This window comes from Odocoileus virginianus, chromosome 1, assembly GCF_023699985.2.
Source record: "Odocoileus virginianus isolate 20LAN1187 ecotype Illinois chromosome 1, Ovbor_1.2, whole genome shotgun sequence".
Classification (NCBI taxonomy): domain Eukaryota; kingdom Metazoa; phylum Chordata; class Mammalia; order Artiodactyla; family Cervidae; genus Odocoileus; species Odocoileus virginianus.
This window is the reverse complement of record NC_069674.1, coordinates 55962602-55987810: the sequence shown is the minus strand read 5'-3', so window position 1 is coordinate 55987810 and position 25209 is coordinate 55962602. Positions and strand designations below refer to the sequence as shown.

The 25209-nt window shown below is 39.6% G+C and overlaps 1 protein-coding gene across 6 annotated transcripts in view; it reads left to right on the top strand.

Moving 5' to 3' along the window:
• The window catches only part of ELMO1 (engulfment and cell motility 1), a 573189-nt gene that overhangs the window by 261651 nt on the left and 286329 nt on the right, over positions 1-25209 (top strand). For all 6 annotated transcript variants that reach the window (XM_070468476.1, XM_070468480.1, XM_070468477.1 and 3 more), the window contains one exon: positions 12416-12520. In XM_070468476.1, the coding sequence (XP_070324577.1) occupies positions 12416-12520 (105 nt within the window). The remainder of the gene's footprint in view (positions 1-12415; positions 12521-25209) is intronic.

The following is a 25209-nucleotide window of genomic DNA, read 5'->3' as shown; positions in this document are numbered from 1 at the left end:
ATTTACTATTATTTTGTCCCATTCTGAAGGCTGTCTTTTCACCTTGCTTATAGTTTCCTTTGTTGTGCAAAAGCTTTTAAGTTTAATTAAGTCCCATTTGTTTAGTTTTGCTTTTATTTCCATTACTCTGGGAGGTGGGTCATAGAGGATCTTGCTGTGATTTTTGTCAGAGAGTGTTTTGCCTATGTTCTCCTCTAGGAGTTTTATAGTTTCTGGTCTTACATTTAGATCTTTAATCCATTTTGAGTTTATTTTTTGTGTATGGTGTTAGAAAGTGTTCTAGTTTCATTCTTTTACAAGTGGTTGACCAGTTTTCCCAGCACAACTTGTTAAAGAGATTGTCTTTTCTCCATTGTATATTCTTGCCTCCTTTATCAAAGATAAGGTGTCTGTAGGTGCGTGGATTTATCTCTGGACTTTCTATTTTGTCCCATTGATCTATATTTCTGTCTTTGTGCCAGTACCATACTGTCTTGATGACTCTGGCTTTGTAGTAGAGCCTGAAGTCAGGCAGGTTGATTCCTCCAGTTCCATTCTTCTTTCTCAAGATTGCTTTGGCTGTTCGAGGTTTTTTGTATTTCCATACAAATTGTGAAATTATTTGTTCTAGTTCTATGAAAAATACTGTTGGTAGCTTGATAGGGATTGCATTGAATCTATAGATTGCTTTGGTTAGTATACTCATTTTCACTATATTGATTCTTCCAATTCATGAACATGGTATATTTCTCCATCTGTTTGTGTCATCTTTGATTTCTTTCATCAGTGTTTTATTGTTTTCTATATATAGATCTTTTGTTTCTTTAGGTAGATTTATTTCTAAGTATTTTATTCTTTTCATTGCAATGGTGAATGGAATTTTTTCCTTAATTTCTCTTTCTGTTTTCTCTTTGTTAGTGTATAGGAATGCAAGGGATTTCTCTGTGTTAATTTTATATCCTGAAACTTTACTATATGCATTGACTAGCTCTAGTAATTTTCTGGTGGAGTCTTTAGGGTTTTCTATGTAGAGGATCATGTCATCGGCAAACAGTGAGAGTTTTACTTCTTCTTTTCCAATCTGGATTCCTTTTATTTCTTTTTCTTCTCTGATTACTGTGGCTAAAACTTCCAAAACTATGTTGAATAGTAGTGGTGAGAGTGGGCACCCTTGTCTTGTTCCTGACTTTAGGGGAAATGCTTTCAATTTTTCACCATTGAGGATAATGTTTGCTGTGGGTTTATCATATATGGCTTTTATTATGTTGAGGTATGTTCCTTCTATTCCTGCTTTCTGGAGGGTTTTTATCATAAATGGATATTGAATTTTGTCAAAGGCTTTCTCTGCATCTGTTGAGATAATCATATGGTTTTTATCTTTCAATTTGTTAATGTGGTGTATCACATTGATTGATCTGTGGATATTAAAGAATCCTGCATCCCTGGGATAAAGCCCACTTGGTCATGATGTATGATCTTTTTAATATTGTTTGATTCTGTTTGCTAGAATTTAGTTAAGGATTTTTGCATCTATATGCATCAGTGATATTGGCCTGTAGTTTTCTTTTGTTGTGGCATCTTTGTCTGGTTTTGGTATTAGGGTGATGGTAGCCTCATACAATGAGTTGGGAGTTCACCTTCTTCTGAAATTTTCTGGAAGAGTTTGAGTAGGATAGGTGTTAGCTCTTTAAATTTTTGGTAGAATTCAGCTGTGAAGCCATCTGGTCCTTGGTTTTTGTTTACTGGAAGTTTTCTGATTATAGTTTTGATTTCTGTGCTTGTGATGGGTCTGTTAAGAGTTTCTATTTCTTCCTGGTTCAGTTTTGGAAAGTTATACTCTTCTAAGAATTTGTCCATTTCTTCAAGTTGTCCGTTTTATTGGCGTATAGTTGCTGATAGTAGTCTCTTATGATCCTTTGTATTTCTGTGTTGTTTGTTGTGATTTCTCCATTTTCATTTCTAATTTTTTGATTTGATTCTTCTCCCTTTTTTTCCTTGGTGAGCCTGGCTAATGGTTTGTCTATTGTATTTATGAAGATAATTTTTAAAGCCTGTGTAATGTTCTTTCAGGCTTCCCAGTGCTCAGAGGTAAAAAATCCACCTGCAATGCAGGAAACCCAGGTTCGATCCCTGGGTGGGGAAGATCCCCTGGAGGAGGACATGGCATCCCACTCCAGTATTTTTGCCTGGAGAATCCCATAGACAGAGGAGCCTGGAGGGCTATGGTCCATTGGGTAGCAAAGAGTTGGACATGACTGTAGTGACTGAGCATGCACACATAGAGTATTCTATTAAGTGATTCCCACCCCACTCCACCCCACACCCATTGTGTAGTTAGCCAGTTCTCCTTTTAGAATAGCCATTAAGAAATGGGCTCTGGACTTCTGGGTTCAAATCCAAGCATAATGTTTGTGTGAATGTAGGCAAGACACTTAACTTCTCTACTCCTAAATTTCTTCATCTTTAAAACAACCATAAGAATTCTGCTGGTGTGGAAAAGAGAACACAGTCTCCAAATTTAAAAGCCAGGACTTTGCCATTTACAAGAGCTGTGCTGAAGGGGGGAAGGAGGAGAATGCTTATGAGACACAATCCAGATCCCTGACTCATCAAAATTGCAGGCAGTCTTACATAAAGTTGTATAAAGTATAAAAGTCTTATATAAAAGTGTGTCAAAGTTCCCTTCCCAGGTTTGCCTGGTCGGCAAGGAGAAGGGACCTGAAGACACCAAGGTGGGACTTTGCATCATAAGTTAAGGCTACTAAAAACGTTCCTTTCAACTTAACATTTTCGGCACAGGATTTATCCAGTTAAAATTTAGGAATCTTTAAAATCAGTACAATATTTTCCAGGGGAGCAAAACATTAAACATTTACATAGGCCTTGTGTTGTCCAGGTACCAAACATTTACCAAACATTAGCACTTCTTTGATAGTTGAGATGTTTAACTTTGATTAAAGAGTCATTATTTTTCTTAGCTCACAGCATTGGTGTGAAAACAAAACACTTAGAAAGAGGGTTGGCAAACTTTTCTTGTAAAAGAAGTGTCAGCGAGTAAAACTTTTAGGCCTTGTAGGCCAAATGCTAAAGCAGGTACAGATAATACGTAAGTAAATGTGCGTAGCTGTGCTCTGACAAAGCTTTCTTTATGAACATTGAAATTTTAATTTCATATAATTTTCAGGTGTCAGAAATAATTATTTTCCTTTTGAATAAAAACAAGATTTAAAAATATAAAAAGGACACACACTTTTAAACTCAAAACTCTACAAAATTGAGTGGTGGACCCAATCTGGCCCCTAGGCAGAAGTAACCCCTGGCTTAGAATAGTCCTCAGCCTCCATTAAGTGCTGTGTGTGTTAGCTGTGACACTTCCATGGTTAGAGCTGTCATCACCATCATCACGAGCACTGTGCATTGCTAGGTCCTGGAGGTGGTGGGGATTGTAGTACACAAGCCCCTGCATCCCTTTGACTCCTGAGAATCCATCTGTAGCAGTAGCATCTTGACCAGCTCCTGCCTCCATCACAGAAAAGAGGTTTTGTCTCCCATGTCGGCGGTGGTGCCCATATCAGAGGCTGCCTGGAGAGCTGTGCTAGGCTCAGAGGGAACAGGTTCCCTGCATGACTAGCAGGGCCAGCCCTGGAGAGAGGGTAGCACACATTCTGTGTCCTTTGACGGACCTTTTAGCCTGTGCTCTTCCTGGGGATGGGTGAAAAAGGGAGACAGAAAAACCCACTGTGAATAACTGATGCTAGTTCACCTCCTGTTTTAAAACTACAAAAGGTTGGCAAAAAGGGAGTTCTAAAAGGAGCAGTGAAAAAGCTGCTGGGAGTTCAGGGAAGAAAGAGTAGGGTGGTGCTAGCAAGAGCCACGATGCTTGGGTCGTTGAGAATCCTGCATGCATTCAGATCAGTAGAAAAATTGCAGATATCTTTATAAACCTTGACAGCATTATTTCATTATTCATGAAGGCTTTTTTTAAAAAAACTGTAACCAGCTTCATTTTAAAGAAGATTTATTCCCAAGGCGTTTTTAATTGAGTTTTCATGGTAATTCTTTGTATTGACTGTTAAATCAACATACCAAATAAACAATATTAGAATTTATTCTTTTATTCAGTAAGTCTCAACTCTGCTTCTTCAAGATAATGAAGTAACAGTGGGCCCAGTTTTTCATAAGTTGTATGCATAGCACTGCATGGCCTTTTCTGACCTTTTAAGAGTATTTTTTAAAAGGACAATTTTTTAAAAAAACTTTATTTTATATTGGGGTATAACCAATTAACAATGTTGTGATAGTTTCAGGTGGACAGCAAAGGGACTCAGCCATACATATACATGTTTTTTTGACTAAGGAAATTTGCCTTAAATCCAGAATTTTCTGTGTGGGAGCTTCCACAGTATGCATACGTGAAGTTACTTATGCTTGTGGTATGTGTGTGTGTGTGTGTGTGCAGGGTGTGTGTGTATGTGCACATGTGCATATTTCAAAACTGTATTGTTAAGGCTTTTAATAATTCACTTCTGAGATAGAAGTTTCTTGAAGCCAAGTACTATTTTATTTTAATCTTTGGATGAAATTTATCATGTTTGTCTCCTGTGGTGCCTTGCACAGTAGTAGAAATACAAAATTATTTGATAAGAAAAGGAATGAACCAGTGCTGCAAGGTATCTATTGTCCTTTGATCCAATTCTCTACCCTTTAGTTCTCTGGAAAACATTCTGGCTGGACATCCAGTCCTTGCTTCAGTATTTCTGAAAAGGCTGTTTTCTGCCAATTCTGCTTCCTGTAGCTGCCCTTACAGTGATATCAATCCTTGTCAGATACCTGAGGACAATAGTGATTGAACCCACAACTCCCATCCTACTACACACCATCACCATCACACCACATATACTTTTCCCCCTGGGCTAAATATCTAAAGTTCTTTTTTCCCCCAACTTTTCTGACACACCTTTCTGTCCAGATATTTCTGCTTCTTCCTGGCTGCCCTTTTGTTTAATTCCCTGTGTGTCAGGAGCTGGTTCACAGTGGGGCCCCTCAGAACTCTGTGTTGTGTTTAGGTATGGCCTCAGCTGGGCCTGGATGGTGGAACCCTCCTCTATTCTTCTGGCTGTGCTCCTGTTAATAAAACCCAGCCTGTCAGAGCCTCCCGCCTGCCACTTGAAATTGATTCATCTTGGACTTATATTGCCAACTCTAACTCGTATTTCTTAATATAGAATAGGTCATGAACTCTCCTAGGTTACAGAACAGACCCAGGGAGGGGGTTCCTAGTGACACTGGATAAGTGGATGGTCTCAGAGCTCAACTGAATTAGAGGTATTCCCCAAAAGATTAGTTGTGGACCTGTGGAAGGAAGATAAATAGAGCCAAGTTGAAAGTCAGGAAAACCAAAGAGTAATGGGTGAGTGAATGACATTAGAAAGACAAGCAGAGGTGTAGGGGTGTTCCAGAGAACACCCTCTCTGGACAAAGAGAAGAAAATGTACAGTTCAGAGGAGCTCCAGCATGGAAACCAGATAGTCTGTTGACCTGAACCTTTAGCATCTTTCTGAGTATTTCTTTCATGCAGATCCTTTGTGCTTTACCTAAGAGAATCAAATTTTAATGATGTGGAGTTGGAATCTCATGAATTATTTGTGAGCCAGATTTCCCTTTTTCTGTAGTAGATTTGTTCTTGAATTTTTAAAACAGTCTTTTTATGGGATGTTACATTTCTCTGATTAAACTTCTACTTGCTAATGGGACCCATCTTCCTATTCTCCAAAGACCTTTTGAACCTAAATAGGAAGAAAAAAGCTACAGGGTTGAAATTGTGACTTTGCCACTTCTAACCAGAATCTTGCACAAGTCACTCTCGTCTGTAGGCAGAGAAAAATAACATTTACATCCTTAATAACTTGCCTTATTGGGTAGTTGGGAAGATTAAATTAAATCACCCCTTTGGAGGACCTGGCACAATGCCCACCTATACCCAGTCACAGCTATTTTTCTGTTCTTCAATATATTCACCATCTTGCCCACTCTTAGGTCAGACTTAACAAGCTGCTTTCTCTGTATTCATCCAAACTATTCATTTTTATTGAATTTAATGGAAAGAGACGAAGGACAGAATCCAAAGATTTCTAAGGGCTATGTCTAGGACTTTGGAGCAGTGATCCATGTTGGGGGTCAAATAGTCAGATACCGTTATGAACTTTCTCATATAACTGTGTGAAGCAGCCAGGTGAGAGAGTGCTGGGCCTGTATCAATTTGAAGAGTGCATGTCCTCCCTAAAGCAGATCACAGTAAGAGTCCCTGCCAAACCAAACACTTTGATACAGGGAATCAAGGTTCCAGTTCCATCAATTGGTGAGTATAGGTCCCCTAGAACTCTCTTGCATTGGGTTACTATTGCTTTAGAGCAGAGGTTCTCAAAGTATGGTCCAGAGACCATCAGTAACACCTGGAAACATGTATGAATGCAGATTCTCAGGCCTCAACCAGATCTGCTCAACCAGAAACTCTGGGGGTGGTGCCCAGCTATCTAACTGAACAGACCCTCTATTAGACTCTGATCATGCTCAAATTTGAGACCCAATGATTTGGGAAAGTCTTCTCAATCTTGGCTGGACAGTGGAGCTTCAGAAATCCAGTTGCTTGGTTTCTACTCAATAGATTTTGGGTAGAGACTGGACATCAGAATTTTTCAAAGCTCCAAAGGGAACTTTCAGGGGCATCCAAGTGCTGTTGTAGGAACCTGTGGAAATGCCTACATGCCCTTTCTCCTGGGTTGGGAGGGGAGGGGTGGAAGGCATGCAGTTTGGCACCACTCCCACGTGGCCTTTTGCAGCCATCAAAGCCTGCTTCCCCTTGGAGAACATGACCTTCATCTACCAGCCTCAAGAAATAGCCTTGATGGGGCTTTTCCTAGACCAAATGAATATTCACTCAATGTGATTTGTTTTAAAGGTTGCTTTTAATGCTATATTTGTTCAGCAAATGTAGGCACTCGTATAGCACAAATATTAACTCCTAAATCCTCAAAGGCTTTCTCTGTGATATGCCATCTGGCAGGCATTATTGTAATCATCTCTTTATTATCCACACTAATGAAGGACTAGCATGGCATTGGTAATTGAAAAACACAGATCATTTAAAAATCATTCAGGCTCGTGCCAGCACTGCTTTCCCAACCAGGAAGCATTCAGGAGTAAAAAATATTGACTGATTACAGGTTCCTACCTTCCCTGTGGAGGTACTAATATATATTATTTTAGTCAGAAATTTGAGAAATAGAAGTGAGAGGCTTCTAAATTATAATTCCTTTTTCTGAAAAAGGGAATTTCTGTTTTCTCAATAAGAGGCCAAAGCACAAAGCAGATAAACAGCAAGTATATTTATAATACATTGCAGCCTGGAACCAGTCAGTTTAAAGCTTGATACTCAGGGGATCATGGGACTCAGGGATACTTAGGGAAGCTGCATGGGACTCAGGGGATGAGTGGATATGGATTTGAGATCTTACTTTGATTTTACTTGTGTTATTTGAGATGAGTCATTGCAGTCATCAGTAGGTCTCAAATTATGGTCCCCAACCGGCAGCATCTGCGTCACTTGGGAACTTGTTAAGAGATGCAGATCCTTGGACCTTACTCCAGTCCTCCTGAATCAGAGGGGCCAGCAATTGGTGCTTCAGCAGAGCTTTCAGGAGATTTGGTTTGGAGGCCTGCTTAAGTTGGAGCACCACTGTTCACTAGGTGCTTAGTTTTCTGAACTACAAAATCAGATGACCAGCCTAGCTTATATATGAAGTCCACAACTCTCCAGTGACCTCCAGTGATTTGGGCCTGGAACAGATTTAAAGATTCTCTGTCTTAGACCTTGGATGTGTGATTGAAACAATTCAACTTAAAAAAGTGGCATGAGGATAACAGAAGAGAAACACATCTCTAGGAACACTAAACACAAACCGTACGTAGGGTGCTCGCTATAAAATAAATCAGGCTATCTTCAGTTGGTTGGTACCATTTTCCCAAAGTGAAAATTCTTGGTGCCTTGGAAACGCAAGTGGCTGCTCTGCCTTTCTCCAGGGGCTGAGAGCTGTCTGATGTGATTCAGGGAGCAGCAGTTCTACAGGCTCTAACAAATGGCATTTCAGGAGGATGTACAGAGGTACACAGGCTTTGCAGTAAAACAAGGGAAATTTTCAAGTCATTTATCAAAGCACTTGCAGCTTCCATTTCAAGACAGGTGGGAAAAAAATAACATGGAACAAGAAAAGAAAATAAATCTGTATCCAGAGCATATCATAAATAAGGAAGGAATAGGGGAACTGTTGGCCTTGCTGGGTTCTCAGATTATTTTCGTCACAGTATAGAGAGCTCTCAAATGTTTTGGCAAGTAATTCTTATACTTTTTCCATTATCAGAATCTATGCTTGTAAAATAATTTCACTGGCTTTTAAAACCAAAAGAGAAAGAGGAAAGAATCATTTCAAGGAGAGAGAGGCTGGAAGAATGATACCTAGAGTTAAAAAGACAGAGACAAAAAAACTAGAGTATAGTTCACTCAAAAGGCAAGTTATTTTTTAATCTAAAATGCAGTGACGCTTCATAATTTAGAGCAAGTCATAGAAAATCAAAGGCAATTTTCTAATTGACTTTTGTTTAATAAGAGCATATTTGTTGGAGACAATAAGACCTGGTTTATTGAACATGAGAGAGACTCTGGTCTATTATGTCTGGGAGGGATGGAGAGATTAGAGATTTTATTGAAAAAGATGGCTCACAGACCCACTTTGCCTGTTTGAACAAAGCGTTGACTGAAGAAAACTACAACTGAGAACCTGCATTGGACATTTTTGTAAAATTTCCAAAGGTGTCTGGTTGAACAGCAACTGGACACTAAAATCCTGGTTTAAAGCCTGTGGCCTTAGTTCAGATTCTGGTTCTGCCACATTCTGGCTCTAAAACTCGGCAAGCTACCCAGATTCTCAGTGCCTCAGGTTTTTACTGGCAATGGAGGAAAATAATAAGACCCGCTTTGTGGGAATTTTACGGGGATTAAGAGTTAGCATCTTCAAGGTGCTTTATATAACACCTAGCAGATAGCAGGCATTATTTTACTGGGACTATTTGCTAAATAGCCACATGAATCTTTAAAAGAACTATAAAAATATACTTTTTCTTTACTGTAAGACCTTCGAAAACAGCAATGCCCTATTTGATACCCCCATTGTGTGCCTAAGGAAGTGTGTAATTGACTGAAAGAGGCTTCTGGGGGATCCTGAGAGCACTCTTCAAACAAGATGATGACCCTGGACCCACAGGGCCTTCTCCTTGGTCAGCTTTATGAACACAGAGCTTTGGAGGGTTGTTCAAACTAGATTCAGAGAAACTAATTTCTTTTTCAGATGATTGTCTTTCCATATACTTATTTTTGGAATAGATTCATAGACCAACACTAGAAATAAGTCTGAAGTAAATGTCATGTTTTTCTCTTTTATTTGGCACACTCTCCTTTGTTGGCTCGACCACGCTGTGTAGCAGCTAATATTGATTAACCTACTTTTTTCTCAAACTTTTCTCAGGCTATATAAAGTATAAATGGCTAATAGTACTAAAATAAATGCGTTCAACATATAAAGGAAAAAAGTAGAAACAAAAGCACGTGGAAACTTGTTGTCCAAGCAAGACATTGCCTGCACTTCCAAGTTCAAGTTGCAAGTTCCTGGGCAATATTCTTATCTCATCTGAGCTGCAGTTTCCTCATCAATAAAATTCATGCAGCCACTATGGGAAACAGTATGGTGCTTCCTCAAAATCTAAAAATAGAACTACCATATAACCCAGCAATTCCATTCCTGGGTATATATCCAAAGAAAACTGAAACACTAATTCAAAAAAATACATGTGTCCCAGTGTTCATAGCAGCATAGCCAACATATGAAAATAACCAACGTGTCCATCCACAAACAAATGGGTAAAGAAGGTGTGGCATAGATGTAAATATATGTGTGTATACACACACACACATATATATATACATACAATGGATTTCTACTCATCCATAAAAAAAATAAAATTTCACCATTTTTAACAACATGAATGGACCTGGAGGATATGACATTAGTCAGATGGAGAAAGACAAATACTGTATGCTATCACTTATGTGTGTAATCTGAAAAATAAGACAAATGAATGACTAGAACAAGACAGAAAAAGACTCACAGATATAGAGAACAAACTGGTGGTTACTAGTGGGGAGAGTGAAGCAGGGAGGAGCAGAATTGGAATATGGGGTTAAAAGATACAAACTACTATGAATAAAATAAAATAGACAAGGACATTGTATAGCACAGGGAATATAGCCAATATTTTATAATAACTTTAAATGCTGAAATCAATATAATGTAAATCAACTATACGTCAATAAAATGTACACCTAAGAAAAAATATGAGATGAATTTTGGAGTTTTCTACTCCAGAATTAAGAAAAAATAAAACAGCATTGTATTATTAAAAATTAACAAAATGAGGATAACAATAGTGCCCACCACCTGTTTATTAGATGAGAGAACCCTAGTGAAACCCAAACTAGTGCTAGCCCTTAAGAGTACTCAGCAGATAGTAACATTTGTATGTTACTTGTGTTCTTGAAAATTGAATACATTCAAGTCAAAATAAAAATGTACACATAATGAGGGCAGTCCTACTATTCTCTTCTAAAGAACTGGAAATATTACAAGATTTTCATTGCAAGTAGACTACATCTTTGATCATTTATTTTCAGCATTTTGCTTCACCCACCCCCCCCACTTTTGAATACAGGTCTGACTCTGGCATACCAGTGAGTATCAGATTAAGGCTGAATCTCACTGCATTTGATGTGCTCAATAATTTTCATTTTTGTTACAATTTTATTTATTTTATGAAATATATCTTTCTTATCCTAACTAGTAGTACTTTGGTATTTAAAATTTTTTTCAACATCTTAACAAACAAATCAGGTTAAAGTGCTAAAATATTGAAGTCACTACACTGGCCCAAATTGCTTTACAGATATGGACAGAGATTTCTGGAAATTGTGGAACTATGGCCAGTAGACAGCCACTGTCCTATAATTTTAGATGTTATTAGTTCATAAAACAATGTCAAATCAGCATGGAAAAGACAACTTCTGTGTATTCTTGAAGGAGGTAGAAAAGTGTGGGTTGTTTGAACAAGTGAACAAAAGATTCTTCCTGTATGTAAATTAGAAAAAATCACCATTGACCAAAATTTCTCTGGCAGATCAAAGATTCAGACTGTTTATTAAGAAGTATTCAGGAACAAAAAAATATATTCTTTCATACAAATTACCTAGATTATGAGGAAAGAGTTGTTTCTTTAATACCTCTTCAGCATTTCTTTTCCATCTCTTTAGCAGAAAAATGACTTCCCTCAAATCATTTGCGTATGGGCTAAGTTGCTTTAGTCATCTCTGACTTTGTAAAACCCTATGGACCATAGCCTCCCAGGCTCCTCTCTCCATGGGATTCTCCAGGCAAGAATATTGGAGTGGGTTACCATGCCCTCCTCCAGGGTATCTTTCCAGCCCAGGGATGGAACCCAACTCATATCTTCTGCATTGGTAGGCGGGTCCTCTACCACTTGTGCCACCTGGGAAGCTCCCCAAACCATTAGCCATTTAGATCTGAATTTTCAAGACAGATGTTGGTGATCATTTTTGACAGTTGGCTGTGGAAAGTGGTTTACTGCCCTGACTAGGAGTCTCTGGTGGTGTTTACTGAGTAATCTTGAGCATATGGACAATTTGTTGGGCATATTTATAACTATTGTGGGGTGTTTTTTTTTTTTTTTTTTTTTGTGGTTCTTGACACTGTGTGGGTGACAAGGCCAGAGCACTCCCTGGAAGTAGGCAGATGTTAGGCCTCTGTGAACATCTGAATTTTGTAGTCTTGTGTCTGCAGAGATCTGTAAGTCTGGACAGTTCATAAACACCATGGACTGGTGTGACCATACTTTACCCTCACTCATGAGGATGAGGAAGTTAAGGTGCAGAAAGGTAAATGGCAGACATACAGCTTTATCCCAGGTCTTTCTTCCTGAATACTATTGGTTCCAGTAGAGCACAGCCACCAGAAATAATTATTTTTGCATTATTTTCTTTTCTTGCAGTGTCACATGTCTAAGAATAATCCCATATTTTGATTTTCAGCTGAGTCTCCCAACCCTGGGTCTAGAAGCTGGTTTTGACGCACTTGTAGAAAGAAGCCCCCATCGCCACCCCAACAGGCTCACATGGAGACAGCAAATGTCCTACTTGATTATTTGGAGCTTGCCTTGTGGTACTTTGTGGTCTTGTGGAGGGAAACCAGACCTCTGGTGGTTGTTGATGAAATCTACTGAAGAACTAACCTGATCAAACTTTTTGTTTTAATCACAGAATCATGTCAACCCCGCCATGGACTTTACCCAGACCCCTCCTGGGATGTTAGCTCTGGACAACATGCTGTACTTCGCCAAGCACCATCAGGATGCCTACATCCGGGTAAGCATGTAGCCTCTTTCAACTGTTGTAGGTTTTCTGCTGAATTTGAATTTCCAACTTGTATATATGGAGGGATTTCCCTTTAGATGAGTGGCCCCAGAGTTTTGCTTCTGTTAATTCGTAAAGTTAAAAATGAAAATTAAATGAAATGAACACCAAAGTAGGGATTTTTAACTTTTAGTTTTTTTTCATATGATGACATCTTAAAAATATACTAGATATTGGAAAAATATTGTATATTATTCAGTTATTTGATTATGGCAAAATCTCTTAACCTTAAATAACAAAGAGAAATGGGAATCTCTTAAGACTTCTCTGACTTCTTGAGAAGAGTCTCAGGATTCTGTCTAGTACTGCTCTGTTCAGTCTAATGCTAGAGATACAATAAGATAAACAGAGAAGTGTGGGAGAGATGGGGAGGGAGGAGAAATGCCTTCTTTCATTTCATAACAGGTTAGTGAAACACCAGCTACCAGGGCAGATTCCTTTGTGGGTGGGGCTAAAGGAAAGTAGAAGGTGCCCAGCCCTGCATTGGCAGGAAAGACAGAGTGTGAATGAACTGGAGCATGGAAACCGTGACAGAGAGTCTGCCCATCAAGGCTGCTCCACTGGAGGCCCTGGATTTGTGTTGACCTCTGTCCCCAGTCTCTAGAGAGAGGACCACAGTTGGGTGATGAATATAGATCTGTGATTGAGATGGAGGAGGATATGAATAAATGGGCAAGGGCATTGGTGAGTGGTTAAAGTGATGACTAGATATAAGCTTAGAAAATAGTCAATGAATGAAAATTCTAATGCATGAAGACAAGCTTAAATCGGAGTAGGATATAAGCCTATATGGGGCTTCCCAGGTGGCGCTAGTGGTAAAAGAACCTGCCTGCCAATGCAAGAGACTTTAAGAGATGTAAGTTAGATCCCTGGGTTGGGAAGATCACCTGGAGAAGGGCATGGCAACCACTCCAGTATTCTTGCCTGGAGAATCCCATGAACAGAGAAGCCTGGAAGACTATAGTCCATAGGGTGGCAGAGAGTCGAACACAACTGAAGTGACTTAGCACATGAGCATTTACCTGACATTCTCTGTTGGATCCCTCTTAGCACTGGCTTTCTGGAGACCAGGGTTCAAGACCTTTCACTGTTGTTACCTGCTGATGTAAATGTGGGCCATTCCTTTTGAATGGCCTATAGTTTCTTCTCGAAACTAGGGAGTTTTATTCCCCCAGGGAGCATTTGGAAATGTGTGGGCATGCCTTTTTTTTTTTTTTTTTTTTTGGTAGTCACCATGCCCATTGGGGTTCTACTGGCCACAGCCCTCTAAAACATGGGACAGTCTGCACCATGAAAAATTATCCTACCCAGTAGTGACTGCTTTGAAAAAAAGTCATGCCAGATCTGAGTTCCCTGTAAGCACTGTCAGTTCAGTTCAGTTCAGTTCAATCGCTCAGTCGTGTCTGACTCTTTGCGACCCCATGGACTGCAGCACGCCAGGCCTCCCTGTCCATCACCAGCTCCCGGAGTTTACTTAAACACGTCTATTGAGTTGGTGATGGCATCCAACCATCTCATCCTCTGTTGTCCCCTTCTCCTCCCGCCTTCAATCTTTCCCAGCATCAGGGTGTTTTCAAATATTTTAACTTTATCTGTTTTTCTATATATGCAGTTTGACAAGCTTTGACTTATATTGAAACATTATTTATAATTTAATTATATGAAGGATTTTGTGCATTTCTCTGAAAGTTTTATGCACTTCTCAGGTGCTCGGTCAGAAATATAACTTTCCATAAGAAAATAGTTTTTTCAAAAGTTTAATTTGTTTTATATGTGCATACATTTATTGCACAGATTTTTTTCTAGGAGTGTAATTGCTCCCATAGTAAGTAAATTAATATTTTTGAGATACCATGTAGTTTAGCCTTGGAGAGTTGAGTGTGAAAAGAAGAAGCCTAATAGAAATTGAATTTAGTATTAACTGATTAATGTTTGTGGATGAATGTTTCTAAAATTACAATATTGATGTCAATATATTGTTAATTGCATAAGGAGCATATGTCTCAAAAAGAGTAATTTAATATTTTAAGCCCATTTTCTCCAATGTGTTCTCTAAACCATCATAAGTTAAACTAATACCATAGCAACATGGTAGAACTTTATATCTGATAGGAACTTGAAAGAAAATCCTGTTTGAAAGAAAAGTGTGGCCCTTTTCATCCACATACACTTTACTTTCTGGTTAGACATTCCGATAACTGAGATATCTGTTGTTTTCTAAAAAGTGTCCCTTCCTTGATGTTTTTTCTGTGTCCTATCTGACTTCGGGGTCCTTAACTGCTACTTGGAAAGCTAAAGCTATTTATCTGAACGAATGGGATTACAGGATCGTATATAAAGTCTGAGGCATTTCTTTTTTTTTTTTCTGCTTATGCACAAATTAAATATTTTTTTTTCTTTTTTTTTTCCATTTATTTTTATTAGTTGGAGGCTAATTACTTTACAACACTGCAGTGGTTTTTGTCATACATTGAAATGAATTAGCCATAGATTTACATGTATTCCCCATCCCGTTCCCCCCTCCCACCTCCCTTTCCACCCGATCCCTCTGGGTCTTCCCAGTGCACCAGGCCTGAGCACTTGTCTCATGCACCCAACCTGGGCTGGTGATCTGTTTCACCCTAGATAATATACATGTTTCGATGCTGTTCTCTTCAAACATCCCACCCTCGCCTTCTCCCACAGAGTCCAAAAGTCTGTTCTATACATCTGTGTCTCCTTTACTGTTTTGCACATAGTGTTATCGTTACCATCTTTCTAAATTCCATATATATGTGTTAGTATACTGTAATGGTCTTTATCTTTCTGGCTTACTTCACTCTGTATAATGGGCTCCAGTTTCATCCATCTCATTAGAACTGATTCAAATGAATTCTTTTTAATGGCTGAGTAATATTCCATGGTGTATATGTACCACAGCTTCCTCATCCATTCGTCTGCTGATGGGCATCTAGGTTGCTTCCATGTCATGGCTATTATAAACAGTGCTGTGATGAACATTGGGGTGCACATGTCTCTTTCAGATCTGGTTTCCTTGGTGTGTATGCCCAGAAGTGGGATTGCTGGGTCATATGGCAGTTCTATTTCCAGTTTTTTCAGAAATCTCCACACTGTTCTCCATAGTGGCTGTACTAGTCTGCATTCCCACCAACAGTGTAAGAGGGTTCCCTTTTCTCCACACCCTCTCCAGCATTTATTGCTTGTAGACTTTTGGATAGCAGCCATCCTGACTGGCGTGTAATGGTACCTCATTGTGGTTTTGATTTGCATTTCTCTGATAATGAGTTATGTTGAGCATCTTTTCATGTGTTTGTTAGCCATCTGTATGTCTTCTTTGGAGAAATGTCTGTTGAGTTCTTTGGCCCATTTTTTGATTGGGTCATTTATTTTTCTGGAGTTGAGCTGGAGGAGTTGCTTGTATATTTTTGAGATTAATCCTTTGTCTGTTTCTTCGTTTGCTATTATTTTCTCCCAATCTGAGGGCTGTCTTTTCACCTTGCTTATAGTTTCCTTTGTTGTGCAAAAGCTTTTAAGTTTCATTAGGTCCCATTTGTTTATTTTTGCTTTTGTTTCTAATATTCTGGGAGGTGGGTCATAGAGGATCCTGCTGTGATTTATGTCGGAGAGTGTTTTGCCTATGTTCTCCTCTAGGAGTTTTATAGTTTCTGGTCTTACATTTAGATCTTTAATCCATTTTGAGTTTATTTTTGTGTATGGTGTTAGAAAGTGTTCTAGTTTCATTCTTTTACAAGTGGTTGACCAGTTTTCCCAGCACCACTTGTTAAAGAGGTTGTCTTTTTTTCCATTGTATATCCTTGCCTCCTTTGTCAAAGATAAGGTGACCATAGGTTCGTGGATTTATCTCTGAGCTTTCTATTCTGTTCCATTGATCTATATTTCTGTCTTTGTGCCAGTACCATACTGTCTTGATGACTGTGGCTTTGTAGTATAGTCTGAAGTCAGGCAGGTTGATTCCTCCAGTTCCATTCTTCTTTCTCAAGGTTACTTTGGCTATTCGAGGTTTCTTGTATTTCCATACAAATTGTGAAATTGTTTGTTCTAGTTCTGTGAAAAATACCATTGGTAGCTTGAAAGGGATTGCATTGAATCTATAGATTGCTTTGGGTAGTATAGCCATTTTGACAATATTGATTCTTCCAATCCATGAGCACAGTATATTTCTCCATCTGTTTGTGTCCTCTTTGATTTCTTTCATCAGTGTTTTATAGTTTTCTATGTATAGGTCTTTTGTTTCTTTAGGTAGATATACTCCTAAGTATTTTATTCTTTTTGTTGCAATGGTGAATGTTATCATTTCCTTAATTTCTCTTTCTGTTTTCTCATTGTTAGTGTATAGGAATGCAAGAGATTTCTGTGTGTTAATTTTATATCCTGCAACTTTACTGTATTCGTTGATTAGCTCTAGTAATTTTCTGGTAGAATCTTTAGGGTTTTCTATGTAGAGGATCATGTCATCTGCAAACAGAGAGAATTTCACTTCTTCTTTTCCTATCTGGATTCCTTTTACTTCTTTTTCTGCCCTGATTGCTGTGGCCAACACTTCCAAAACTATGTTGAATAGTAGTGGTGAGAGTGGGCACCCTTGTCTTGTTCCTGATTTCAGGGGAAATGCTTTCAATTTTTCACCATTGAGGGTGATGCTTGCTGTGGGTTTGTCATATATAGCTTTTATTATGTTGAGGTATGTTCCTTCTATTCCTGCTTTCTGAGGAGTTTTAATCATAAATGGATGTTGAATTTTGTCAAAGGCTTTTTCTGCATCTATTGAGATAATCATATGGTTTTTATCTTTTAATTTGTTAATGTGGTGTATTACATTGATTGATTTGTGTATATTAAAGGATCCTTGCATTCCTGGGATAAAGCCCACTTGGTCATGGTGTATGATTTTTTTAAATATGTCGTTGGATTCTGTTTGCTAGAATTTTGTTAAGGATTTTTGCATCTATGTTGATCAGTGATATTGGCCTGTAGTTTTCTTTTTTTGTGGCATCTTTGTCTGGTTTTGGAATTAGGGTGATGGTGGCCTCATAGAATGAGTTTGGAAGTTTACCTTCTTCTGCAATTTTCTGGAAGAGTTTGAGTAAGATAGGTGTTAGCTTTTCTCTAAATTTTTGGTAGAATTCAGCTGTGAAGCCATCTGGTGCTGGGCTTTTGTTTGCTGGAAGATTTCTGATTACAGTTTCGATTTCCTTGCTTGTGATCATTTTGTTAAGATCTTCTATTTCTTCCTGGTTGAGTTTTGGAAAGTTATACTTCTCTAAGAACTTGTTTATTTCTTCCAAGTTGTCCATTTTATTGGCATAGAGCTGCTGGTAGTAGTCTCTTATGATCCTTTGTATTTCAGTGTTGTCTGTTGTGATCTGTCCATTTTCGTTTCTAATTTTGTTAATTTGGTTCTTCTCCCTTTGTTTCTTAATGAGTCTTGCTAATGGTTTGTCAATTTTGTTTATTTTTTCAAAAAACCAGCTTTTAGCTTTGTTGATTTTTGCTATGGTCTCTTGAGTTTCTTTTGCATTTATTTCTGCCCTAATTTTTAATATTTCTTTCCTTCTACTAACCCTGGGGTTCTTCATTTCTTCCTTCTCTAGTTGCTTTAGGTGTAGAATTAGGTTATTTATTTGACTTTTTTCTTGTTTCTTGAGGTAGGCCTGTAATGCTATAAAACTTCCCCTTAGCACTGCTTTTACAGTGTCCCATAGGTTTTGGGTTGTTGTGTTTTCATTTTCATTCATTTCTATGGATATTTCGATTTTTTTTTTGATTTCTTCTATGATTTGTTGGTTATTCAGAAGCGTGTTGTTTAGCCTCCATATGTTTGAATTTTTAATAATTTTTTTCCTGTAATTGAGATCTAATCTTACTGCACTGTGGTCAGAAAAGATGACTGGAATGATTTCACTTTTTTTGAATTTACCAAGACTAGATTTATGGCCCAGGATGTGATCTATTCTGGAGAAGGTTCCGTGTGCACTTGAGAAAAAGGTGAAGTTGATTGTTTTGGGGTGAAACATCCTATATATGTCAGTTAGGTCTAGCTGGTCCATTGTGTCCTTTAAAGTTTGTGTTTCCTTGTTAATTTTCTGTTTAGTTGATCTATCCATAGTTGTGTGAGTGGGGTATTAAAGTCTCCCACTATTATTGTGTTACTATTAATTTCCTCTTTCATACTCGTTAGCGTTTGCCTTACATATTGCGGTGCTCCTATGTTGGGTGCATATATATTTATAATTGTTATATCTTCTTCTTGGATTGATCCTTTGATCATTATGTAGTGTCCATCTTTGTCTCTTTTCACAGCCTTTATTTGAAAGTCTCTTTTATCTGATATGAGTATTGCGACTCCTGCTTTCTTTTGGTCTCCATTTGTGTGAAATATTTTTTTCCAGCCCTTCACTTTTAGTCTGTATGTGTCTCTTGTTTTGAGGTGGATCTCTTGTAGACAGCATATGTAGGGGTCTTGCTTTTGTATCCATTCAGCCAGCCTTTGTGTTTTGGTTGGGGCATTCAACCCATTTACATTTAAGGCAATTATTGATAGGTATGGTCCCATTGCCATTTACTTTGTTGTTTGGGGTTCACGTTTATACCACCTTTCTGTGTTTCCTGTCTGGAGAAGATCCTTTAGTATTTGTTGAAGAGCTGGTTTGGTGGTGCTGAATTCTCTCAGCTTTTGCTTGTCTGTAAAGCTTTTGAGTTCTCCTTCATATCTGAATGAGATCCTTGCTGGGTAGAGTAATCTAGGTTGTAGGTTATTCTCTTTCATTACTTTAAGTATGTCCTGCCATTCCCTTCTGGCCTGAAGGGTTTCTATTGATAGATCAGCTGTTATCCTTATGGGAATCCCTTTGTGTGTTATTTGTTGTTTCTCCCTTGCTGCTTTTAGTATTTGTTCTTTGTGTTTGATCTTTGTTAATTTGATTACTATGTGTCTTGGGGTGTTTCGCCTTGGGTTTATCCTGTTTGGGACTCTCTGGGTTTCTTGGACTTGGGTGGCTATTTCCTTCCCCATTTTAGGGAAGTTTTCAGCTATTATCTCGAGTAACTTCTCATGGCCTTTCTTTTTGTCTTCTTCTTCTGGGACTCCTATGATTCGAATGTTGGGGCGTTTCACATTGTCCCAGAGGTCCCTGAGGTTGTCCTCATTTCTTTTGATTCTTTTTTCTTTTTTCCTCTCTGCTTCATTTATTTCCACCATTTTATCTTCTACCTCACTTATCCTATCTTCTGTCTCCGTTATTCTACTCATGGTTCCCTCCAGAGTGTTTTTGATCTCATTTATTGCATTATTCATTTTTAATTGACTCTTTTTTATTTCTTCTAGGTCCTTGTTAAACCTTTCTTGCATCTTTTCAGTCTTTGTCTCCAGGCTATTTATTTGTAACTCCGTTTTGTTTTCAAGATTTTGGATCATTTTTATTATCATTATTCTAAATTCTTTTTCAGGTAGATTCCCTATCTCCTCCTCTTTTGTTTGACTTGGGGGGCATTTTTCATGTTCCTTTACCTGTTGGGTATTTCTCTGCCTTTTCCTCTTGTTTAGATTGCTGTGTCTGGAGTGGGCTTTCTGTATTCTGGTGGTCTGTGGTTCCTTTTTATTGTGGAAGTTTTACTCCGTGGGTGGGGTTGGACGATTGGTTTGTCAAGGTTTCCTGGTTAGGGAAGCTTGTGTCAGTGTTCTGGTGCATGGAAATGGATTTCTTCTCTCTGGAGTGCAATGGAGTGTCCAGTAATGAGTTTTGCAATGGGTCTATGTGTTAGATGTGACTTTGGACAGCCTGTATGTTGGCACTCAGGTCTATGTTCCTGCGTTGCTAAAGAATTTGCGTGGTATGTCTTGTTCTGGAGCTTATTGGCTCTTGGGTGGTGGTTGGTTTTGGTGTAGGTATGGAGGCTTTTGGATGGTCTCTTATTCCTTAATGTTCCGTGTAGTCAGGAGTTTTCTGGTTTTCTCAGGTTTTGGGCTTAAGTCTCCTGCCTCTGGATTTCAGTTTTATTCTTCCAATAGTCTCAAGACTTCTCCAACTATACAGCACTGATAATAAAACTTCTAGTTTAATGGTGAAAAGATTCTCCACCATGAGAGACAACCAGAGAGGTTCACGGAGTTACATGAAGAATAGGAGAGGGAGGAAGGAGATAGAGGTGAGCAGGAGGAGAAAAAGGGGACTCAAGAGGAGAGAGACAGATCTATGCAGTTATCTGTTCCCTAAGTGTTCTCCGTAGCCCAGACACCCACAAAGATTCACAGAGTCGGATTGGGAAGAGAAGGGGAAAGGAGGAAATAGAGGTGTTCTGAGGTAGAAAACAGAGAGTCAAAAGTGGGAGAGAGTAATCAACACACTCCTTAATAGAAATGGGAACTGAATATTGGATTCTTAAATGTCCAAAATTTATATCACATACTGAGAAACAAAGATTAAAAATCTGGCATAGAGGTTAGACTCTTTGAAATACAATACTTAAAAACAAAAACACACAAAAAATTTAGAAATATATATGAAGTTCAATTTAAAAATAGGGCTTCTCTCTCTCTTTTTTTTTTTTTGGCAAGGTTATAGTGAAATGAAAATGAAAATTAAGGAATAGTAGAGGAGTATTAGATGACTTTGAAAGGAAATAGGAAAGAAAAAGAAGAAAAAGAAAAAGAGAAAAAAAAAAATTTTCCCCCTAATTAAAAAAATCGTAAAAATATATGAAAATGAAAGTTGAGGAGTAATGGGGAAGTAACAGGGAATTTTAAAAGAAAATAAAAGAGAAAAAAATAAAGATAAATAATAATAAAAAAAATTTTTTCAAAGGAAAGAAAAAAATTTTTTAATTAAAAAAATATATACATATGTATCTCGGAATTTCTCTGGAGCTGTTGTGGTCAGTGTAGGTTCAGTTCAATTTCAGATAGCTCCTCTTTCCAGCTTACACTTCTCGTATCTATATGCCCCTTCCGGTGTAGTTGGTGTTACCTTCAGGGATTTTAATCTGTTCCACCGGTCCTTTCTGAAGCAGTTCCCTTTGTTTATTTGGCTTCTGTTTGCCGTCTCTTCGGTGTCTAATTTCAGCCCTGACACCGGCGGGCGGAGGTGATCTCTTATTTAGGTTCGGTAGTTCAGTTCAGTCCTGCTACGGGGAGGGCGGGGCGCTGCAGACAGATACCGCTCTGTGCTCACGGGTGTCTGTGCCTTCCCCGTCTACACTGCTCAGGCTCCCGGCTGCTGTATATGGAGCGGGCCCTGCGTTGAGTGCGATTCCAGTTTTCGGGTACTCCCCAAAGCGCGGATTCGGTTGCGCCTGCGTTTTGTGCCTTCCCCGGCCTGAACGGTTCAGGCAGCCAGAGGCTTGGGCGTACGCTCCCCGGGTGCAGCACGCCTTTTCCCTCCGCGTCGAGCGGCCCAGGCAGCCAGAGGCTTGGGCGCACTCTCCCCGGATGCGGCGCGGCTTTTCCCTCCGTGGCCCTAGCGCGCGCCGCCAGTCAGGTCTCAGGAAGTCTTTAGATAGGAACCGGGAGCCTGTTTGCAGTGTGGGAGGGGGTGGCTTCTCAGGGGCTGAGTTTGCCACTTTCCCCTCCCCCCTGCCTCCTACCTCCAGCGGGGATGGGCCGGCTCTTCTCTGGAGTGTCTCAGTCCCTTTGTTTTGCGAACCGCCGGCAGTGTGTTCCGGCCGGTTTATTTTCTCCCTTGCTATCCCACAGTTTAAAAGAGCTCCCTCCAATTGCTCTCAGGGTCTTCTGGCCGGTCCTTACCCTAAGCAATGCCGCCCACTCCTCTCCGTCCCCCCCCCCCCCCCCTTGTTGGTGGCGGGTGCGGGCGTCTGGGGTACTTTTCTGCTGGGACTTGCTTTTAAGCACGTAATCTGTGGGCCTTATTTAATTTTTCCTCCCAGTTAGGTTGCCCTCCAAGATTCGAAAACTTCCCCCAGACCCGCCAGTGCGAGGGTTTCCTTGTGATTGGAAACTTCCTCTATTAAGATTCCCTTCCCGGGATGGGTCTCCGTCCCTAGCTCTTTTGTCTCCCTTTTTATCTTTTATATTTTGTCCTACCTCCTTTTGAAGACAGTGGGCTGCTTTTCTGGGCACCTGATGTCCTCTGCTAGCAATCAGAAATTGTTTTGTGAAATTTGCTCAGCGTTCAATTGTTCTTTCGATGAATTTGTAGGAGAGAAAGTGGTCTCTCCGTCCTATTCCTCTGCCATCTTGGCTCCTCCCCAAGTCTGAGGCATTTCAAAGAAGTTTTTGGATTTTTTTTTTAACTTTTATTTATTAATTTACTTATTTTTGGCTGCAGTGAGTCTTTGTTGCTTTGCACAGGCTTTCTCTCGTTGTGGAGACTGGGCCCACTCTGTAGTTGCTTTGTGCAGGCTTCTCTTGTGGAGCATCAGCTCTGGCTGCACATGGCTTCAGGAGTTGCTGCTCATGGGTTATAGAACACAGGCTCAATAGCTGTGGCGCACAGGGTCAGTTGCTCTGTGGCGTGTGGAATCTTCCAGACTAGGAATAGAGTCTATGTCCTCTGCATTGGCAGACCGATTCTTATCCACCGAGCCACTAGGCAAGTCCCTGCAAGAAAGTTTTGTGGCGACTATGAAAGCAGGCTTCCCAGGTAGCACAGTAGTAAAAAATTATCCTGCCGATGTAGGAGATGCAAGAGGCGAAGGTTTGATCCCTGGATCAGGAAGATTCTCTGGAGTAGGAAATGGCAACCCGCCCCAGTATTCTTGCCTGGAAAATTCCACAGATAGAAGAGCCTGGTGGGCTACAGTCCGTGGGGTTGCAAAGAGTAAGACACAAGTGAGCACACACACCCACACATGAAAACAGATGTCCCAATGGCAGTAAAACAGAGACAATGAAAATTGTCATTTCAGCAGCTAATTATAGATTTTAATCTATGAGCTGAGTGGTCTCTTCTGAAATATAAAGGTGGGCTCTTGGGTTCGTAATAAGTTCACATTTTGATAAAATATGTTTTTTTTAATGGTAAATTTCCTATCTAAATGCAGTTATTCACTTATTATTTATATCTTTCATTCAGTAAACATGTATTCTCTACCTGAATATATAGTCTCACTCTTCACTTAGCCAGTCAGATTTATGTCTGAGGTTTTTTTAAAAGAATTCTAATGTAGACACACACACACACACACACACACACACACACACACACACTTTCCTTCTTTGCCCTTGATATACTCCACCACCCTCCAGCTACTATGTTCCCTCAAGCACTGTGTGTTTTTCACCGGTGTCTTCTTGCGCCGTGTTCTAACTCACCTGCCCCTCACTTTTCAACACTTGGTAACCATCACTTTCCAGAAACTGTTCTCCTGCTACGTGAAGAGTCCTCTCCTCCTCCTTTGTCTTATTTGCCCTCCCATTGACCCTGGACACTGTTTCCATTGACCGGTTCTCCCTTTTTTGCCTGCAGCCTATGGTGTCTGTTTTGGTTCTCTCCTTGGCTGTTTTAGTCTCTCTGATGGGTTTCTCTCCTTCTGCCTGCTTATCAAATGCACATGGTCCTCATGACTCAGTCTGTGAACCATTTTCTTTTCAGGCACTCAGGCTGAATGCATTTACTGGGTAACTATCAAATAGCCTGCAGTGAGTGAGGAGACAGGAATTCCCCAAGGAATAAGTCACTCATGAGTCCTATCCTTGAGGATTTTACTGTCTACAGATGGAAAGTAGGGGAAGCTGGGGGAAGAGATAAATACCAGCCCTTTCCAAGCCACTCAGTGGATTTTGATTGGGTAGGAGTGATACTGGGGACACAGAGGAGCATCACAAACACAGATGTTAGGTAAGGAGGACTTCCTGGAAGAAGTGGCATAACACTTAGACCTGTTGGGTAGTACTAGTTATCAGGTGAGGGGAAAAGGGTGTGGGAAAGTACTCTAAATAGAGGCAAACAGAGGCATAAAGATGTGTGCTTTGTTTAAGAAACCACAAATAGCACAGCATAGTTAAGGCAGGGAGTAGCAGATATGATCATGGCTTGGGAAATAATTGTGGGCTGGTTCGTTAGGCACCCTTCATGTAGTATTAAGTTATCTGGGCCGCCTTAACCCAAAGGCAGTGAAGAATTTCTGAACTATTTTAAGGAAAGAGAATGAGAGTCAATTTTAGAAAAATCATTCTCCTGCCAGAAAAGAAACGTGAGAAATCAATACTAGCAGTGAAAATGAAATTGGGCAAATTATAGAGAAACGATGGTCACCTGAATGAGGGTAGTAGCCTTGGCATTGGGGAGAAGGAGTTTGAATGAATTATTTTGGAGCTGAGATAAATTTGATTCTCTCCAAGGAAGAGAGCAATACTGGCTTGAGTGGTTGGACAATGGTGTCATAGATGAAATAGATCTGCACGCTGTGAGGGGATAGTCCTTTGGAGACCTCCAGACCCTATATGTACATGGGACATCTGTCCGGGTCTTTGTTTCTAATAGGCAGTGAGATATGGGCAGCAGAGCCCAAACCTATATAGATATCACATTCTAAATGTTCTCCATTCTAAACTTTCTCTTTTCTTCTCATCTATTCTCCCTCTTATCTATTCATGTAGATTGTTACAATATTATCTTAATAACCTCCCTGCTAAAGCCTGCACTCTTTGAACCCACCTTCCAGGC